The 16,240-nt window shown below is 36.5% G+C and overlaps 1 protein-coding gene across 1 annotated transcript; it reads right to left on the bottom strand.

The window, feature by feature from the left end:
* Positions 1-1,329: 1,329 nt before the first annotated feature.
* LOC132306398 (ketol-acid reductoisomerase, chloroplastic) lies at positions 1,330-9,680 on the bottom strand. The gene is made up of 10 exons (XM_059803779.1): positions 9,298-9,680; positions 9,111-9,203; positions 6,927-6,992; positions 6,669-6,809; positions 4,594-4,821; positions 4,353-4,470; positions 4,136-4,275; positions 3,708-3,875; positions 2,284-2,439; positions 1,330-1,887 (listed from the first exon to the last, which is right to left on the bottom strand). The coding sequence occupies exons 1-10, from the start codon at positions 9,463-9,465 to the stop codon at positions 1,519-1,521; spliced, it is 1,647 nt and encodes a 548-aa protein (XP_059659762.1). The 5' UTR covers positions 9,466-9,680; the 3' UTR covers positions 1,330-1,518.
* Positions 9,681-16,240: the final 6,560 nt, after the last annotated feature.

Here is a 16,240-nt window from a genome sequence, read left to right as displayed (position 1 = left end):
ATTCAGATGGTTTCTCATAACTTTAGGAACATCGTGATGAAAGAAGATAAATCCTTTTCTGATTTTTATTTTAGTTTTCTTGAAATTATTTTTAAACTGCGTCACTTAGGCAAAAGGGTTAGTGATAAGAAAATTAATGAGAAAATCCTAAGGTCTTTACCTAAAAGATTTCAAATAAGGGTAGAAATTATCACTGAACGGATTTGTCTATCTCTAAAGTTGACGAGGTTGTAGGTTCATTAAAAAATTTTGAGATGCAGAATTTTGATTTAAATCAAAAGGAGAAGAATTTTGCTTTAAAATCAACACAGGTTGAGAATTATGTTGATAACAAATCTAATGATGATTTTGCTTTTCTGTCAAGGCAATTCAATCAGATATTGCAAAGACAATAGAGGAGAAGGAATGGCAACATAGCCAATCTTCAAAATTTTGACAAGTCGTCGAAATTTAAATTTAATGTGTAATTGAATGTGCTTTTGGGTGTGTCTGTGTTGCAATTTCATTGATGTAGATTAGGGAAGCAATGGTTCATTCCTAATTCATGAACTTATTTTGATTCTTGCACATTCATTTGGTGTACATCTAATTTGAGACAAGATAGTGGTAATAAATCAAGATTGGATCAAATTGAAATAGTTGTATAGTTCATCTTTCAAATCTCTCTGTCACTCGAGTGTTACATTGGAGGTTATTGCACTATGTTTTTCCCAATTTTTTTCTTAATTTTATGTTCAATGTTTACGGCCTTTTGATGTTCTGTTCATTTGGTGTCCACTTTTGTAATTGTTGCTAAAAATAATCTGCTAAGGATACAAAGGAAGTCCTTTGTTTTTTTTTTTTAAGATTCCAGTGAAGTTCGGTCTCTTCTATATTCATGATACGCGCTCAATGAACAGTGTCGAGATACGAAGAGTTCAATTTCATGTACATATGTATCATGGTTTAAGGTCTAGGTAAATTCAAGAATCTATGAACTTTCAGAATGGATTAAAAAATATAAAAATAAAATGATTAAGTGGATCAATTTGGTGTGTTATATCTTCTGAAAAGCTCACTGCAGGATCAACCATGCTGGAACATTGAATATTCTGAAAAATATGATTAGTCCACTTTGTGTCAGCAAAAACAACAACAACAGCAACAACAACAACAATTACAATACTAATACTAATAAATAGTTCGGAAAAGGAAAAGTGCAGCTTCCTACAGGTGGTCAATTAACAAATTATGATTAAAACTCTCTTTTTCTTTTTTTTTTCCCTGGTATGCATTTGATGTAATATGTTCATATTTGGCATTTGAACTCTATTGTGTTATGCTGCTCAATAGGGAAAAACAAATTTATTACTGCCATTCTTTAGTTTCATATCCATAGTTATCCTTTGTCCATTTATTTATATAATAGGAGCTAACTGCAACTGTTTCTTCTTACCCTACTATTGCTGTATCACAAATTATTATGTTTTTTCAATCCATAGAAGGAGATCCGATGAAAAAAGAATAAATAACGGCAATTCAGTTGACAGATTGGCGCAACTCAGGGCGGACAAAATCGGCATCTGGGGGCACAGAGATGTCAACTGTAGGTCTCAGCTCGGCACAGACTTCAATGGCCCCATGCACGGGATCTGATAGGAAGTTGCTGATCAGGTCACGGTCGATGGGAGCACCATTGTCCACCGCTACGAAGGCCTGCTGCGTGAGAATGTAATCGAAACGTGGTGCCCACTTCCTTGATCCTAGCCGTGCTGTTGTTGAACAATTATCAACCATGAAAGAAACTCCACGGGCATGCATGAAAGGATTCAATGAATCCACTGACTCAATCACACTTTCATTGATGATCTCTGAGTAGGAGTGCCCTTTCTTCCTCAGAATCTCAATCTGTTGAAAGAAGTAAAAAGCAAATAGAATTCATGTTCACCGAGCAAAATTCACAGTATGAAGTTAAAAATCCCTGCTCCTTAGATTCAAATAGCATCATTATTTGAATTAATTTATCAAACACCAACTGCATTTTACTATTCTGTTACATCGCTCTTGCTTAGACATTTATTTCTGGATAATTTGGAGGAATTAAGTTACAAAAAAATAATTCAGGAAAAAAAATAAGTTACAAAATCATAATTCAGGAAAAAAAAAAAAAAAATCAAGTTACAAAATCTATATCAATCTATACTTCTTAAGCAATCCTCAATATCAATCTATATTGCATCATTGTTCGAATTCCTTTAAAAGTATATAACAAATTTTAAATTGAAACTTTAAAAGAGAGCTCACCTGGGCCATCATAACTGCTGTGTAGACACCTGCAGTGAAAGGAAATAACGGCCCCAAGTCACCTCCTGGACGTGTTGCTCGAACTCGTTCACCTACTTTCCACATCCGTGTCTGATCAATTTTGCCCATAGGGAAAGATGGTAGACCATCCTTTTCCTGTAAAAATAGAAGCATATCAAAATAACCTGCATTATTATATGGGTAAATTACACTCATCTCCCTTGAGGTTTGAGCAAATATCACACAAATGAACCGATTAACCTTTATTACTTTGACCTCCCCTAACATTTGATGCATTTGCTCAATAACACTCCTAAAAAGAAAATTCTGGCAAAGTTGTCAATCAAATTTTTAAAAAAGCTCTTTTTGCCCTTCTTATATGAAAACACAATAAGAAGACCCAGATATATAAATATATATTAACACATAAAATTCCTTCTTCTTCTACAATCCATGTGTGTGTATATATATATATACACATACAAATATCTATACATATATATATATATATATAACCCATACAAATACACATACTTTTGATGTTCTTTCGAGAGAAAAAAAAAAAAAAAAAAAAACCTTTTGATGTCTTCTTTGTTCTTCACTCTAACCACCACCCACAGGAATCCCCTCTTTCTAAAAATTCTGTACTACTAATTCGAAGACCAAGTGTGGGTCAATCTTGACGGCGATAACAAGTACAGAGGATCCGTCTAGTGCACCAACCATGGGTCTCTTTCTTGATCTCACCACTAGCCATTAACCAACACAGAAGAAGCTAGAGATGAAGATTGGCTAGGCTAAATACATTCCCAAAATTCTCCGAATTTAGATTGGATTTTGCGTTGATAGCAAAATATGTTTAGATTATAAGGTTTCTGATTGGGGATTTTGGAGATTATAGATGATGAGAGTTTGTGGGCTGTGGGAGTTGTGGCGATATGAAGAAGATACCATCTGTCATTGGGTTGTTGGAGTTGTGGCGGTGGAGGGTGGAGACCGGAGATTCTACCGTCGTCTGAGTGCGTGGTCGGATTTGAGGGTTGTCAATGATTCCGTCTTTGGATCCGGCTTGGGATCAGAGATGGGTTGTGATTGATATTGGTAGAGACGTAAAGATTGTGCAGTGCACGTGAGTTTCATATTAACAAAAATATATAATATATTGTAATAAAAAGGGCATGAATGGCTTTTTACTTATTCCGGCCACCGGAAAAGGCAATTAGGGGAGCTCAGTATAAAAGCCAATCGGTCAATCTGTCTGATATTTGCTCAAACCTCAGGGGAGGTTAGTGTAATTTACCCTTCTTTCAAATGTCATAAAGATCTCAAACATTCACGAACCTACGCTTAACATCAGTGATTAATAATTTAATAGCATTGCATTCAAACCATGTATGTAAACATCAGAAAGGAAACTAACATACATAAAAGCGACGCCCAGCCAGGACAACACTGCGAATCTCGCTACCACTGGCAACATCTTCATAGCACTCATATAAGATCTCCATGCAGGGATAATACGAGGCACTATATGCAGCCTCAAACTCCCTTTTGTCATCTTCCGACAGAGAATTGTAGACAGCCAACATACCCTGTTGCAAGGAACAATATACATTGGGAAAACAATTTTAAAACAAGTAGCGGCCGACAAAGAGGGAGGAGTCACTTCCACTACCACAACACACAACCACCCCCCAAACCCCAACCCCCCCCCCCCCCCCCCCCCCCCCCCCCGCACACACCCACCCACCCACCACAACAACCACGCACACCACAATGATGGAGAGGGAATAGATGAAATCCAAAAATCGTTAAAAAAAATCCTCCCCTTGGATGTTCACAAGTATTTAACCTTAGTTGATATGGTTTTCGAGATTATCCCTGTTATGCATTCAACAGTGTTCTTGTAAGCAAGGTCTTCACTCATTCCATTCTCAGTATATCTTCTAAACAAGGATTCCACAATTCCATGTACAGCACCGAGTAAAATGCCTATTGATCAAAGGAGCGAATGATCAGACATCATTTGCAGGGGATACCAAAATAACGATAAATGACACCACACTCACCTCGCTCTCCAAATATGTCACTCTTGTACTCCTGCTCTAGAGTTGTGGCAAATGCAAAAGGAGAACCAAGGGCAACAGACCATCCAAGGGCAACATCCGTTGCTCTGCCATCAACATCCTGTCCACGGAAAAAATTGGGTTTTTGAAAAGCCTTACAGAACACAACCAAGCAACATAAAAAACAAGCGTGCATGCAAGATAGAATATGCATATATATATATATAGAGAGAGAGAGAGAGACCTGGTGGACGCCAAAACTGGAATTGATTCCTGCACCATTTATCTCTTTGCCTTGAACATAGAGTCTCCTGACAGACGGACCCATTCCCTTGGGACATACAGCTATTACACTGATGTTTTTAGGGAAATCAAGGCCCATTGACTGCAAATGTCCAAGAAGAAACCCATGGGAAAGCCCAAGTATGCTGTTTGGCTTCATGTGGGAGAACACTTCCTCATAATTATCAGCCTGTAACCAAATAATAATAATAATAAGAAGAAGAAGAAGAAATATATAAATGCAAGACAGTCATGGCCCGGAATGAAATGGAAGTAAGACTGTTGCAGACAGCCATAGCATGCTGAAATGCTTAAAATATCTGATACTTCATGATATTTTCCATCACATCATCTAAATGACCATTATTCCAGTGAAGTACCATAAATATGGCAATGGAATTCACTCACATCATGTTGACATCATCTGATTTTCCATGACACTTGCCATCATTTAAATTACTAGCATTCCAGCAAAGTCTCATAATATGGTTGTTCCTATGAGAGGTCACTTGCATGCTCCTCAAGATCCTGCAACCGCTTGGTTGGCTTGTGGGTGCTTTCATTTGACTTCAGTGAGTGCATTTTGTATTTATTTTGCCTTTTTCCTTGTACTTTCTACTAAGGGTCCCTCATCCTTCTTGTTCTGTAGTTCTTTTTTTTTTTCTTTTTTTTTTTTTTCATAGTTGATACTCACACACACATGCCTCCATGGAGGCTTGAACCCTTGACTTTCCTTTGAAAAGTAAGGGCCTGATACCGCTAGGCCACTGGCCCGTTGGTTCTGTAGTTCTTCAAACTTATAATATTTTCTGGTCTCTTTATATATCAAATATATAAACCTCTGATATCAAATTAAGGTTTGTAATAGGATCAATGTGGTAGCTCTCAACTTCCTTATCTTTACTCCCTCACAATTCATGATATATAATAAATTAAAAAAAGAAATAAGACAATTGTGTGTGGTAGGATCTATATTCCAAGATTCAACTCTTGAACAGCATGAAAAAACTGATCCATTAGAAATCAAAATTATATATATAATATTACTTTTGTTGAAAATGCCTAGGTATCCCAATAGGTAAGCATGCTACCAGCCTACCACCGTGTTGGCAGTCACATGGTGTCATCAAGAGCCACATGTTTCCACCCACCACCAATGGTGCCACCTCATGGACATGTGACGTCACATTGGCATCTTACGTTTTTTTTTTTGATAAGTCACATTGGCATCTTACGTTATGCCATGTCAGCTTATGTTACATAGACTTCCACATGCAATAAGTACTTGTATTGGCCACATGAACCTAGGTATGATTATGCTGGGTATGAGTATTAGGTATGTGTCCAAATGTCAAATTGGTCATGCACAAATGCAAACCAGAAAATGCACCCAAAAAAAGGAATTTTAGTAAACATAGAAGGTAATAGAGAAAGAGGCAGACCAAAACTAACGTAGATGTGGAACGAATTAATTGAAAAAGGCCTGTAGAAATTAAATACAATTGGAGACAGCTTACAATAGAAAATATGGAAAAAGGAGAATTCATGTGAACTAACCCATTCGAGTTGGACCAAGAGAAGGATGATGACGACAAGTTGGGACTTTTATAGGACTTAGTTTGGCTAATTTTGTACAAAACAGAACTGCAACTTTTAGTCTTTAAGTTATTTAAGTTTCTAAAAGTTATTAGGTAATATTGCTATCCAGGTAAATAAGTAAATTTTGCCTCTCAAGTACTCGTGAAATTAAGGCTTTCATGATTAGATAGCATTATACATCAAACATGTATTCATAATTAGCTTGCAGTTTCTTCTAGACCCAGCGCACGTAAGAGAACTGATTGAAGTTCAAAATTTTCTAGAGGAGATAAAAGTTCACATGGACCATTAAAGAAACATGAAGAGTAGAAAACTATCATTTATTGAGATATTTTTACTTAAATCCTGATAGCTGCAAACCAAAAGCATAGAATAGCATACCAGCAACTTTCAACATTTAATATTTAAGATACAGGAACATCTGTACGATATATGAACCTGTGCTGCATCAGAAATCAAGAGCAGCACCAAATCGCTGCCCGATATAGTTTCCCATATATCACCCAAGGTTCCATTCTCTTCAATGAAACCAGCAGCACGAGCCTCCCCAAAAGAACGAGAACCCTTCCTAAGACCAATCTGTGTTACAAAGCGAATATAGCAAACATCATAATAGAGAAACTAGTTTAGCATATAAAGCTATGATTAATACACAGAGAGAGAGAGAGAGAGAGAGAGAGAGAGAACTAATATCACCTTGACCAGAATATCTGATTTTGCTTCTGCAAGAGAATCCCTTAGATTCTGAGCTTGAGCAGGGCCCTAAATACATCCATGAGAATGATACCGATTATATTAAATAGAACATCAGTAAAAAGAACTAAGAATAATGAAATTCATTTATCCATTGAAAAGAAAAGAGCGGCTCATTAATGCATGCAATTACACACCTTCACAGCAGATAGAGATCATAGAGGGAAAACGTTCATGTTAGAACCAAAGATACTTGAAATATCTCCTTTCACATCCCAAGTCATGCACAAAAATGCCAACGAGTGCGTGTAACCTAAACTACTAGGTAAATTCAACAATAATGTACCTTTCTAATTCAACATCATCGTAGAACAGGAATATTTCTGACTACAAATTACAAATTGTCCTAAAACCAATCTGCTACTGATACCAAAACGCAAGTGCATTCAAATGTTTCTGTTTTCAAAGTATCCAGACAACCATTGAAACACCAAGTCAATTCCAGAACTTTAATCTATCTGGTAATGATAATTATAATAATATACAAGATTTGAACTAAACTGCATTTGATATCAGTAATACACAAAATGACAAAGAGATCAAACTACAAGTTAAGTCCAACATGACAAAGATTAATGATCCAATATTTTGTTGGAGAAAATATAGGAAATGAAAAGAAATGAGAATCAAATTAATAAATTTATTTATATTGTCAAAAAGGTTACATGTCATTGCTATCCGAGAAGCATGGACACTTCTAAAGAGGAGACATGTCCATATCAGACACTCCTAGCCAGGTGTTTGACAACTTTTGGAACTTATCAAAAAAAAAAAAAAGTGTTTGACAACTTTTGGAGGTGTTTATAAATTCAAAATTAAATTTTGAAGTTCAAACATGCCATAGACTTCCTACACACTGGCCAACATGCAACTATTGAACACAGACATTGGATAAGGCTTTCTTTTAATATAGAAAAATAGTTGCTCCAAAAAATCTTTTAAAAGCTTGATCATATACATGGAATTAAGAGAGGAGTCATCAAATTGCATACACATATGCATATATAAGTACAAACCCAAACACACGCACACACCCTATCTTATACCCTTATTATGATATTCTTTCTATGGCGAGGTTGATTATAATCAATATAATTTATAAGTGAAAAATTTTCATCTAGAATATCAGATTTAGTAATATAAATTTTATATAAAGAAATATATATATTACTGTTGTGACCTCTCCGCCTCCATGTCCTACTTTTCCAAGATTAATCTGTTGTGTCTTTATCATGCATCTGTGTCCACACTTCTTATGATGATGTTATAATGATAAATAAAGTTATATAATTTGCATAAAAGCATATGAGCAACAACAGACAAGGATGTATATTAGGCCTACCATCAAAAAGAGTGTCGTGCTGACACTGAGAAAAGGAAATCAATTTCCAACTCTCCATAAGTTTGGAACTTATCATCAATAAAGAGCGCTGCAAGAAACAACTCGGATAGAGTGACGATAGTATATCTAGCTTATTATCAAAGATTGCGCCAACACTACATAAGAGAATTCGTTTTATGACTTTCCTAAGAAGTTTAGACATGTCATCAACAAATATAACCGCAAAAAGAATAGCAATGGAAGATCAAAGGGTCCCATTTTCAGAATGTAATTTTCTCAAATGGAGAACCAAAATATTTTGAAGTATGGATTTGTCCATTGTTTGGCATTTGCTGATATTTAATTCTGCCATTAGACTGAAACTTAAAATTTATTTAAATTAGATAATTTTTTCATATTTGGAAACAAGATTTAAAAACCAATTTCATTCTTGAAAACATTGAGGAGAAAAGGGAAAACTGATCAAAGGCGCTCCAAGGACGAATCAAACTTTTAGCATTTTTTTCATTCTATCTTCGGGTTTTTTTTTTTTTTCAAAAACCGAATTCAGAGCAAAAGAACAATCCATTCCCATATTTTATTTTACAATGTTCTCCAGCAATAAGAAATGCAAGAGAAACCCTTAGATTCTGAGCTTGAGCATGGCCCTAAATACATCCATGAGAATTATATCAATTATGTTAAATAATTAAAAGATAATTCAACGATTATTCACAAAATAAAACAGAAAATCACATAAAACCAATAATATACTGTTTGGGAATCAAGAAAATAATCAAGTTCACCTGCGATCCCCAACCGATAACACCAATTTGCTTGATACCCTTGAACGCATCTGGTAGCAAATGGAACAAATCCCTCCCTCCTCTCACAATGTACTACAATGCACAAAACAAAACCAATCGAGCAATCATCACCAGTTAAAAATGAGCACAAGAACAATTTCTAGAGAGAGAGAAGAGAGGGAAATACCTCGTCGTGCCCCGCGAGACTGATCTTCTCCTTCTTGAAGACGGAGGTTTCGAAATCGAGCGACGTGAGAGGCTTAAGCTCAGGCGTAGCGACCATACGAGCCCCGGGAGTTGAGCCTGAGCTCGATCCAGCCCCATTGCAAGACATGACTCGAGCTTTGAGTGGCATTAAGTATGTCTTTGAAGATGATGAATAAAGAAACCCTAGATTCGTACCTAGGGTTTTGAAGGTTGGTTTTAGGTTTTTGGATGAAGATTATGCAGCAGCAGCAGCGGCCACAGACGGGGCGAAGGAGGTAGAAGCCGCCATTGATGAGTCTGGTAGAGTGCGCGAGTGTGAGTAGTGTGAGATAAGTGGGACTGTGGATTGATTATATATATACACACGTGTATACACGCATGGCATTCATGGCACGTTTACGACGGAGTTGGACGAGTAAAACTATAGTGAGGTACCTCATTGTAGCACGGAGAGCTCTCTTATTTTTTACGTTAAGAGAATAGCATAGGCGAACTACCTTAAAAGTCCTCTATAATAAATTTATGGGTAAAGTGCAAATAACTTCCCTGTACTATTGACAAATTATAACTAATTCCCTTAAACTAAAAAAAACTCTAAATTATGAATTTGTTGCATTTCAGTCCATTTCGGTGACTGACTTAATCGGAAAAATAAAAAGTCTGAATTGCCCTTATGATTATTCACTACTGTATAAGGTATATAAATATATATGCGTTTATATATATATATATATATATATATATATATATATATATATTTCTGGTTTTAAACTGAATTTATATATATGTGTTTATATATATATATAACATTGGAGATTGAAGAGAGAGAGAAGCATCAGGCTGGAGATTGAATCGTGAAGAAAATGAAGGAAAAAGATGGTGGCGGCGGCGGCGATTATGGTGACGGAAGAGGACGTAAGTCGGCGATTATGGTGACGATGCGGAGTCGACGCGTCAAAACCAAATCATCCTTGTCGCCGCTGGGATCTCGCTGCCGTCATCTCCTGCGCCTGCCCCGCCACCGTCTCTTGCGATGACAGCTGGAACGAGCTCGGATGGTGGAGAGGACCGGCGAGCAAGGTGGGCTGAACGGCGATGGGCTGGTTCGGCCATGGTTAACTCGCGACGATGGGCTGGTTGCGGCTTAGCTGCATAGCGGCTGAGCTTCGCCTCATCCGCCAACCTCCCTGTTCCGATCGGGACGGTCACCCACTTCTCGTTTTCATCGACCCCAAATTACTCCGCAATCATTCTCCACAAGTGCTTCCACTTGAACAGATCGCCGTTGCTGCAATTGAAAGCTTCGTTGCTCGCGTACGGATCCATCGCCGCCCATACTAGTGCTCCGCTATCAGACCGGAATCCGACGCCACCGAGTAGCAGTTCCATGCCGCCTTTGTTCCCGAGGGAGAACCAAAGATTGTGTTTGAAGGGGGTGATGGCAGTGGGTTAGTGGGGGTTTGGTTTCACGGTGTGTGATGGGTTTGATGGAGAGAAGGTTGGGCTGTGGTTGGTGATGACGGGTGATGGTGGTGGCGGGATTGGGGTGGTGGCTGTGGGTTTGTGTACTGGTTCGATTGGGTTTGGTGGTGTGCCGTTGAGATGCCGATGGAGGTGGTAGTGATGGTGGTGGGTTTGATTTCGTTTAACGGTGTGTTTTGGCATGAGTTCAAGAGGGTTTCGTGGTGGTTATGTTGGTGGTTGCGAACGATGGTGGTGGTTATGTTGGTGGTTGCAGAAGGTGGTGGTGGTCATAGACGACGGTGGTGGTGGTTATAGGATAATTTGGTATTTTCATATATAGAAGGGCATTATTGTCCAAAAAACTTAGTTTGTCTGTCGCGTGTGAATCACGCGCTCATTTTTGGACGGCCGGTCACCGGATGGGGTGATCTGCAACTTTTTTGTATAGTTTGAGGGGTTTTTTGCATTTTTGGTAGTTCAGGGGGTTAGTTACAAATTTCCCCATAGTTCAGGGGGGTTATTTGCACTTTACCCTAAATTTATGCATAACAGGACCATAAATTAACTGGGGAGAGTACTGCTATTTCTCCCGGAAAAAAAAACAAAAAAAATAAAAAAAAATACACTACTTTGTACCGAGCCTATTTGGCACCTATGTGTCAATACGATGCGTCTGACTTAAAATATAACAACTTAGCCTATTTGGCGTCTATGTGTCAATTCTGTGCGTCTGACTTAAAATATAGCAACATCTATTTATCAAAAAAAAAAAAAAAAAAACAGAAGTTGCAACATTTTCGTATTCTACCAAAATAACACTTCCTTCCTATTCGTTTCTTGCATATTCATCATCTCATTTGTTTTCTCTCTTCGTTCTTATATGTGTTCATCGTGTCTTGCTTGCCTCAAGCTTACTAAGAGCAACTCCATCAATGCTCTTTTTGGCGAAATTGGGCCAATTTTTTTAGATTGGATGCTCCAATGGACTATGGGAAAAGTGGACCCCAAAGAATGACTCTTGATGATGGTCGCTAGAAAGCAAGAGTGGGTTGGCGATTGGGCTCACTTTTTGTGGGCCCATTTTTGTTTTATTTTACTTTTTAAATTCAGGCCAAAACACTATTCCTAAGCCCAGAATACTATTCCTAAGGGCATGCTTGGCTAAAATAAAAGTTAAAATTCATATTTTTGGCTTATTTTAGTCTCTTTTTTTTTCTCTTAAAATAATTGAATCAAATAGCCGTTAAGGCACTATTTGGCTGACATAAACAGTGTTTTAAAGGCTTTTTTAGGCAAAAAAAAGTTTTAAAAAATTGGAAAAAAGTTATTTTTTTCGTTTTTAAATTTTTTTAATGTTCCTATTGACATTATAGCCGTTAGGAAAAAGTTAAAAAATAAATTTTAAAAATATTAAAATATTAATATTTTTGGAAAGCGAAAGTGCACCACTGGAGTACATGCGATAGCTAAAATTTAGAGACTCTAAAATGCTGATATGGCTATGGGAAATGTTTATGTGGTTATTGAAAAATGCTGATGTGGCAAATTCGGAGAGCCTAATTTTAGAGAGTCTATTGGAGATGCTCTAATCACAATTTCATTTTTGAATTGTCTTGCTGAGCCTCACGCAACAGACCAAAAGGAAAGTTTGGATGGAAGTGATTGATGAAACAACGATATCAGGAGGTATGGATTCTAGTTTACATAATATTTTTTCTTCTTTTTTTATATAGATCGTTCTTCTTCATATATATATTTTTCATATTGAAACAAGATGGGTTTTTTCTCTGTATTTCCTTTCTCTTCTGATTTTTTTAAGAGATATTTGAGCAATAAAATTGAAAGATGAGTTTGCTCTCTATATTTCCCTTCTCTTCTGAATTCTTTATTTTTTAAGAAATATATGAGCAATAAAATTGAAAGATGGGTTTGCTTTCTATATTTTCCTTCTATTCTGATTTTTTTTAAGAGATATACAAGTAGTGAAATTGATTTTATACCATGTTTGTTGATTTATTTATTTTTTTATTTATCAATATGAACATGATAATCCAAAAAGGGGGGAAAAGAGTTTACTTTTAAAGACGTGCACTAATACATTTTGAAACCCAGAAATTCGACACTAGTTAATATCTGAAGCAATATTTTATTTTATTCTTTTTATTTGTATAATCAAGTACTTAACATGCATATATTTATATTATTAGAAATGGAAGAAGGTTCTAATGATGATAAAGCAAACAAACAAGAGTTGAAAGGAGTGTTACCTGGGGATGAAGTTGAAAAACCTATGGTTGGAATGGTTTTTTATTTTGAAGAACAAGTTCGTAGTTATTATAACAACTATGCTAGGAGTCAAGGTTTTGGTGTAATAAAAGTCAGTGCAAAGAATGGACGTGATAAAAAATCAAGGTATTTTTCACTTGTATGCGCTCAGTATGGAAAGCAAAAATCAACCGCAAAAGACACTTTTCACCCAAGGCCATTAATTAAGACTAATTGAAAGGCTAAAATCAACGTTACAACTAAAGATGATGGAATATTCATTATTACTCGTGTTTACCTCAACCATAATCATGCATTAAGTCCAACAAAGGTACGACACTTTAGGTGCAACAAGGCATTAGTTCCTCATGTCAAAAGAAGAATGGAATTAAATGACTTAGCGGGTATAAAGTTGAATAAGAATTTTCATTCAGCTGTTGTTGAGGCCGGTGGGTATGAAAATTTGCCATTTTGGTGAAAAGGTGTGTAGGAATTACATTGCAAAAGCAAGACGACTCTGACTTGGGATTAGAGATGCCGAAGCCCTTCATAACTATTTTTTTTGTATGCAAAAAAAGAATTCAAATTTCTTTTACATGATTGACACGGATGATAAAGGGCGTTTAAGAAATGTGTTTTGGGCTGATGCAAGGTGTCGTGTTGCATATGAGTCATTTGGAGAGGTTATTTCATTTGACACTACTTACCTCACAAACAGGTATGACACGTCGTTTGCCCCGTTTGTTGGGGTGAATCATCATGGACAATCTATGTTGTTCGGTTGTGGTTTATTATCTAAGGAAGATACTGACACTTATATATGGTTATTTGAGACATAGTTAACATGCATGCGTGAGTGTCCTCCAAAAACTATTATTACAGATCAATGAAAGGCTATTCAAGCAGCAGTTGCAAAGGTGTTTCCAGATTCTTGTCACCGTTTATGCCTTTGCCATATCATGCAAAAGGTTCCTGTAAAACTTAGCGAACTTTCACAATATAAAGCAATTAAGAAGACCATGAAAAGCATTGTGTACGAATCGATTAAGACTGATGAGTTTGAAAGAAGTTAGATGGGAATGATTGATGAATATTGTAGTGACCCGAGTTTTTATTCAACTCGGTGTGTCAGTAATGAACTGAAGATTGACTCGTTAACAGATCTAGATGCGGAAGCAAGAAACAAGACGAAGTTCTCCCAAGGCATAACACACCTTTAAGTTCCTAAGATGACCTTCCATGAGGTCACAGAACCCAAAGGAATAAAGTGTGTAGGCAAGAGATAGAAAAAAAAATAACAATTAAGCCCCGAGGGACAAAATAGTCATTTCTGAAATATGCATTCGGGTGGTACCGAGCACACCACTGGAAAGAGAACAAAAAACTAATCAAGATGAACTCAAGAATCGCATGATTCGGAGTCCGAACGAAGGAGAAACAACAAGATGTAAAAAAATGAGCAAAAATAAGTTAATTAAGGGCAAAATGGTCAATTTACTAAAAAGAAGAGAGATTTGACTCTAAGCAAGTCAAATAAGATCCACACAACCTAAACTAATCATTTCACAACATTCCAAGAGGTTCTAAGAACTTTGGACACGAATTCCACAAAACACCCCTTCCCTATTCGAACCAAATCCTGACACTACTTTACTAAAACTTAAATAACTCGCACTATGATTTGAATCTAAGAATTTCATAGGTACCATTGGAAAGCTGACTCAAAATCCTTGAGTTTAGGCTCAAGAATCACCCCATTTGGATTAGAAATGAAGGAGATATGATCGTTTGAAGTTGGAACAATAGTGCTGATACAAAATCTGGGAGGCTGCTGCATGAGGACTATTTTGGTCGACCGAACTGGAGTTTCGGACGATTGAACTGGACTGAAATTCTGCTAAAAACATGTTTTTGAGGGAAGGTCACTTCGGTAGACCGAAATAAGGCATTGGTTGACCGAAATGGAGTTTCGGACGACCGATACAAGCCAAAACAGTGAAAATACCTACTGGAACAAGTGTTTTACTGTGTAATGAAATTCCCAAAAGCCATCGGTCGACCGAACTAGCATTTCGGACAACCGAAATGACTTGAAAAGCTGCTAATGGACCTGTTATACTCCAAAAGTGTTGAGGTTTAACCCAAGCCTCAATTCCCATCATGCATTGGTTCAAAAACAATGGTTTTAAGCTATGTAAGCATGCCAACAAGTATGCTTTACATATTGAAATGTATTACAATGACCCATGGCCTTATTACATAACATTTACTCCAAATCATATGCTAAACCTCAAAGTTAGAAAAAAAAAAATACATTTCAAAGACAAAACTTGAAATTTAAATACATATACTTGAACTTTAAAGTTTGTGGCCTTCGGCCTCAAATCATACATATCAAATAGGTTCCAAATAGTGTATCGAAGTACACTTTACATATCATAAGGCAAAAATGACATAATTGAACCTAACTCGGTATTACAACATTAAAAGTAAAACTTAAACATGCTAACACTTGCATGTGAACAAGAATGCATTAAAAGAAACTTCAAATCTGCAAATCACCCAAGGCAAGTGCAAATCTCCGAATCTTAAATCTTGTACCTGAACAATACCCCCAGTAACTTTGAGGTGAGTAAACAAGTTTACTCGTAGGGAATGAGCATGCATAGACTCGATTTCTTATAGATTTTTACATTTACATGAAACAATTCAAAAGGGTCATGCCACCTAACGTCTATGTCAAAGTGAGACTCAGGGATCATCCTAAGCTACCTTAGAGTGTAAATCAACCTGAATTATGATATATATATATATATATATACACACACATATATGAAACGAATCAAGATTGGGATAATCCAAAGAACACGATAAGAAGGATTCTTGAATATAGATCAACATGAATTGCATTATCAATACAATAGAGCAAGATTTGGATTAATTCATATAACACGACAAGAAGATACTAGAATACAAAGATCACATTGTCAATGCAATTTACATGATTGGAACATTCCAATTAACACGATAAGAAGAATACTTGGACATAAGTTAACAAGAATTGCATTATCAACGCAATTAACATGATTGGAGCATTCCAACTAACACGATAAGAAAAATACATGAAGTCAAAGATAAGGTATAATATCTATGCAATTAACAAGAATGGAGCATTTCACATAACACGACAAGTT

The sequence above is a fragment of the Cornus florida genome, unplaced genomic scaffold (genome assembly GCF_030987335.1).
Source record: "Cornus florida cultivar Cherokee Brave unplaced genomic scaffold, ASM3098733v1 CherokeeBrave_3.0.0_Hap2_Chr05, whole genome shotgun sequence".
NCBI classification, from domain to species: Eukaryota; Viridiplantae; Streptophyta; class Magnoliopsida; order Cornales; family Cornaceae; genus Cornus; species Cornus florida.
This window is presented reverse-complemented; position numbering and strand designations above follow the sequence as displayed.

Bases quoted from the DNA above. Each gene is read 5' to 3' on its own strand.
- LOC132306398 (XM_059803779.1), bottom strand. From the start codon at position 9,465: ATGCCACTCAAAGCTCGAGTCATGTCTTGCAATGGGGCTGGATCGAGC. The intron at 6,810-6,926 runs GTGATATTAGTT...TTTGTAACACAG, and splicing joins AATCAGATATTCTGGTCAAG to ATTGGTCTTAGGAAGGGTTC. The intron at 3,876-4,135 runs GTTAAATACTTG...TCCTTGCAACAG, and splicing joins CGAAAACCATATCAACTAAG to GGTATGTTGGCTGTCTACAA.